The sequence below is a fragment of the Eimeria maxima genome, genomic scaffold, assembly GCF_000499605.1.
Source record: "Eimeria maxima Weybridge genomic scaffold, Emw_scaff1108, whole genome shotgun sequence".
Classification (NCBI taxonomy): Eukaryota; Apicomplexa; class Conoidasida; order Eucoccidiorida; family Eimeriidae; genus Eimeria; species Eimeria maxima.
Window position 1 is genome coordinate 4,188 of NW_013564132.1, and position 813 is coordinate 5,000.

At 53.5% G+C, this 813-nt stretch overlaps 1 protein-coding gene across 1 annotated transcript in view; it reads left to right on the forward strand.

Annotated features, from left to right (window-relative positions):
• Nucleotides 1-213: 213 nt before the first annotated feature.
• EMWEY_00048660 (thiF family domain-containing protein, putative) overlaps nt 214-813 on the forward strand; it is a gene marked incomplete at both ends in the record, with an annotated part of 5,918 nt that continues 5,318 nt past the window's right edge. The window contains one exon of the mRNA XM_013479398.1: nt 214-813. This exon is cut by the window's right edge and continues 1,781 nt beyond it. Within this exon, the coding sequence (XP_013334852.1) occupies nt 214-813 (600 nt within the window).

An 813-nucleotide genomic window follows, 5' to 3' on the forward strand; every position in this document is an offset into this window, starting at 1 on the left:
AGCAGCAGCTGCTGCTGCGGCTGCTGCTGCTGCTCGGATGGTCTGGTGGCAGCTGCGTCTGGTACTGCTCTTCAGAGGATCAGCAGAGCCTCTGGAGTGGCAGCAGCTGGTGTAACTGCAGCAGCAGCAGCAACACCTGCAGCAACACCAGTAGCAACAACAACAACAACAACAGCAGCAGCAGCAGCAGCAACAGCAGCAGCAGCAGCAACCATGGATTTCAAGAGGGAAGAAGCTTCGAGCGCTTCCGTGCCTCCTGAGTCTCCTCTACCTCAGCAGGAGCAGCAGCAGCAGCAGCAGCAGCGCCACCCAAGGAAGCCCTCACATGTGCAGTATCATCAGCATCTGCAGCATCATCATCAGTTGCTCCATCATCAGCAACTCCATCATCAGCAACTGCAACTACATCAGCATCACCTGCAGCAGCAGCAGCAACTGCAGCAGCAGCAGCAGCAACTGCAGCAGCAGCAGCAGCAGCAGCAGCAGCAGAGCCTTGTATGCTTCCAGCCATTTTCTTTCTTAATAGAAGTCTCCTTTTGGCGTCTTTTATCAGAAAGAAAACTCAAAGATTGGCGACTAAATACTCCTTGGGTACCAATTATAGCTACTTATAGTTGTACAGCAGCAAAGCCTCTGCAGCAGCAGCAGCAGCAGCAGCAGCAGCAGCAACGACAGGCAGGACAACATGCTGCTGCTCCTTGTAGAGTTCGTATCGATGCTGACTCCTTAGATATTGTGCAGCAGCTGCTGCATGAGGCGCAGCAGCAAGATGAGGGTATAGATGTATCGGTTCAGCAGGAACAGCAGCAGCAG